This window comes from Alosa sapidissima, chromosome 16 (genome assembly GCF_018492685.1).
Source record: "Alosa sapidissima isolate fAloSap1 chromosome 16, fAloSap1.pri, whole genome shotgun sequence".
Taxonomy (NCBI): Eukaryota; Metazoa; Chordata; class Actinopteri; order Clupeiformes; family Clupeidae; genus Alosa; species Alosa sapidissima.
Genome location: NC_055972.1, coordinates 550,879 through 553,378, shown reverse-complemented (window position 1 = coordinate 553,378; position 2,500 = coordinate 550,879). Strand labels below are relative to the sequence as shown.

The following is a 2,500-nucleotide window of genomic DNA, read 5'->3' as shown; positions in this document are numbered from 1 at the left end:
TTAGAGTGAGGATAGGAACAGGCTACACTCGATGCGTTGTAACGTACACTTGTAAACGTTTAGAGTGAGGATAGGAACAGGCTACACTCGATGTGTTGTAACGTACACTTGTAAACGTTTAGAGTGAGGATAGGAACAGGCTACACTCGATGCGTTGTAACGTACACTTGTAAACGTTTAGAGTGAGGATAGGAACAGGCTACACTCGATGCGTTGTAACGTACACTTGTAAACGTTTAGAGTGAGGATAGGAACAGGCTACACTCGATGCGTTGTAACGTACACTTGTAAACGTTTAGAGTGAGGATAGGAACAGGCTACACTCGATGCGTTGTAACGTACACTTGTAAACGTTTAGAGTGAGGATAGGAACAGGCTACACTCGATGCGTTGTAACGTACACTTGTAAACGTTTAGAGTGAGGATAGGAACAGGCTACACTCGATGCGTTGTAACGTACACTTGTAAACGTTTAGAGTGAGGATAGGAACAGGCTACACTCGATGCGTTGTAACGTACACTTGTAAACGTTTAGAGTGAGGATAGGAACAGGCTACACTCGATGCGTTGTAACGTACACTTGTAAACGTTTAGAGTGAGGATAGGAACAGGCTACACTCGATGCGTTGTAACGTACACTTGTAAACGTTTAGAGTGAGGATAGGAACAGGCTACACTCGATGCGTTGTAACGTACACTTGTAAACGTTTAGAGTGAGGATAGGAACAGGCTACACTCGATGCGTTGTAACGTACACTTCTAAACGTTTAGAGTGAGGATAGGAACATTGTGTGTGTGCGTGCATGCATGCGCATGTTTGTGGTGTTTGGCTAGTGTGTGTGTGTGCGCATGCATGCATTTGTGTGTGTGTGTGCGTGTGTGTGTGCGTGCGCATGTGTGTGGTGTGTGGCTAGTGTGTGTGTATGCGTGTGGTGTGTGGCTAGTGTGTGTGTGTGTGTGCGCATGTGTGTGGTGTGTGGCTAGTGTGTGTGTGTGTGTGCACATGTGTGTGGTGTGTGGCTAGTGTGTGTGTGTGTGTGCACATGTGTGTGGTGTGTGGCTAGTGTGTGTGTATGTGTGTGTGTGCGGAACATCTAATTTCTGCTTTATGATGTCAAACAGCGTCGCCAAATAAGGAAGAGAAGAAGCAGAAGAAGCAGCAGAGATGCACGTGGTCACCATGACGACTCCCAACACACACGTCACACACATCACACACATCCTCCTCCCGCTGCTGATGGTCCTCGTCACACACTCTGCACAGGTGAGCACAACACACACACACTCTGCACAGGTAAGCACGACACACACACACACACACACTCTGCACAGGTGAGCACAACACACACACACACACACACTCTGCACAGTTGAGCATGACACACACACACACACACACACTCTGCACAGATGAGTACAACACACACACACACACTCTGCACAGGTGAGCATAACACACACTCTGAACAAGTTAGCAAGACACACACACACTCTGAACATCTGAGCACGACACACACACACACACACTCTGATGTGTGTGTGTTTAGTGTGTGATGGTGTGTGATGTGTGTGTTGTATAGTATGTGATGGTGTGTGTTGTATAGTGTGTGATGTGTGTGTGTGTGTATAGTGTGTGATGTGTGTGTTTATAGTGTGTATAGTGTGTGTGTGTGTGTGTGTGTATAGTGTGTGATGTGTGTGTATAGTGTGTGATGGTGTGTGTGTGTGTATAGTATGTGATGTGTGTGTGTGTGTATAGTGTGTTTAGTGTGTGTATACTGTGTGTATATAGTGTGTGATGGTGTGTGTGTATAGTGTGTCTGTGTGTGTATAGTGTGTGATGTGTGTGTGTGTATAGTGTGTGATGGTGTGTGTGTGTATAGCGTGTGATGTGTGTGTATAGTGTGTGTGTATAGTGTGTGATGTGTGTGTGTATAGTGTGTGATGGTGTGTGATGTGTGTGTATAGTGTGTGATGGTGTGTGATGTGTGTGTGTATAGTGTGTGATGTGTGTGTGTGTATAGTGTGTGATGGTGTGTGATGTGTGTGTGTGTGTATAGTGTGTGATGGTGTGTGATGTGTGTGTGATGGTGTGTGATGTGTGTGTGTATAGTGTGTGATGGTGTGTGTGTATAGTGTGTGTGTATAGTGTGTGTGTATAGTGTGTGATGGTGTGTGTATAGTGTGTATAGTATGTGTGTGTGTGTGTGTGTGTATAGCGTGGGATGTGTGTGTATAGTGTGTGTGTATAGTATGTGATGGTGTGTGATGTGTGTGTGTATAGTGTGTGATGGTGTGTGATGTGTGTGTATAGTGTGTGATGGTGTGTGATGTGTGTGTGTGTATAGTGTGTGATGGTGTGTGATGTGTGTGTGTATAGTGTGTGATGGTGTGTGATGTGTGTGTGATGGTGTGTGATGTGTGTGTGATGGTGTGTGATGTGTGTGTGTATAGTGTGTGATGGTGTGTGATGGTGTGTGATGTGTGTGTGTATAGTGTG

General features: G+C 45.4%; 1 protein-coding gene across 3 annotated transcripts in view; it reads left to right on the top strand.

The window, feature by feature from the left end:
• Positions 1 to 2,500, top strand: part of LOC121685201 (urokinase-type plasminogen activator-like) — a 24,104-nt gene that overhangs the window by 3,302 nt on the left and 18,302 nt on the right. For all 3 annotated transcript variants that reach the window (XM_042065604.1, XM_042065603.1, XM_042065605.1), the window contains one exon: positions 1,123 to 1,264. In XM_042065604.1, coding sequence (XP_041921538.1) covers positions 1,166 to 1,264 — 99 coding nt within the window. In that variant the 5' untranslated portion in view covers positions 1,123 to 1,165. The remainder of the gene's footprint in view (positions 1 to 1,122; positions 1,265 to 2,500) is intronic.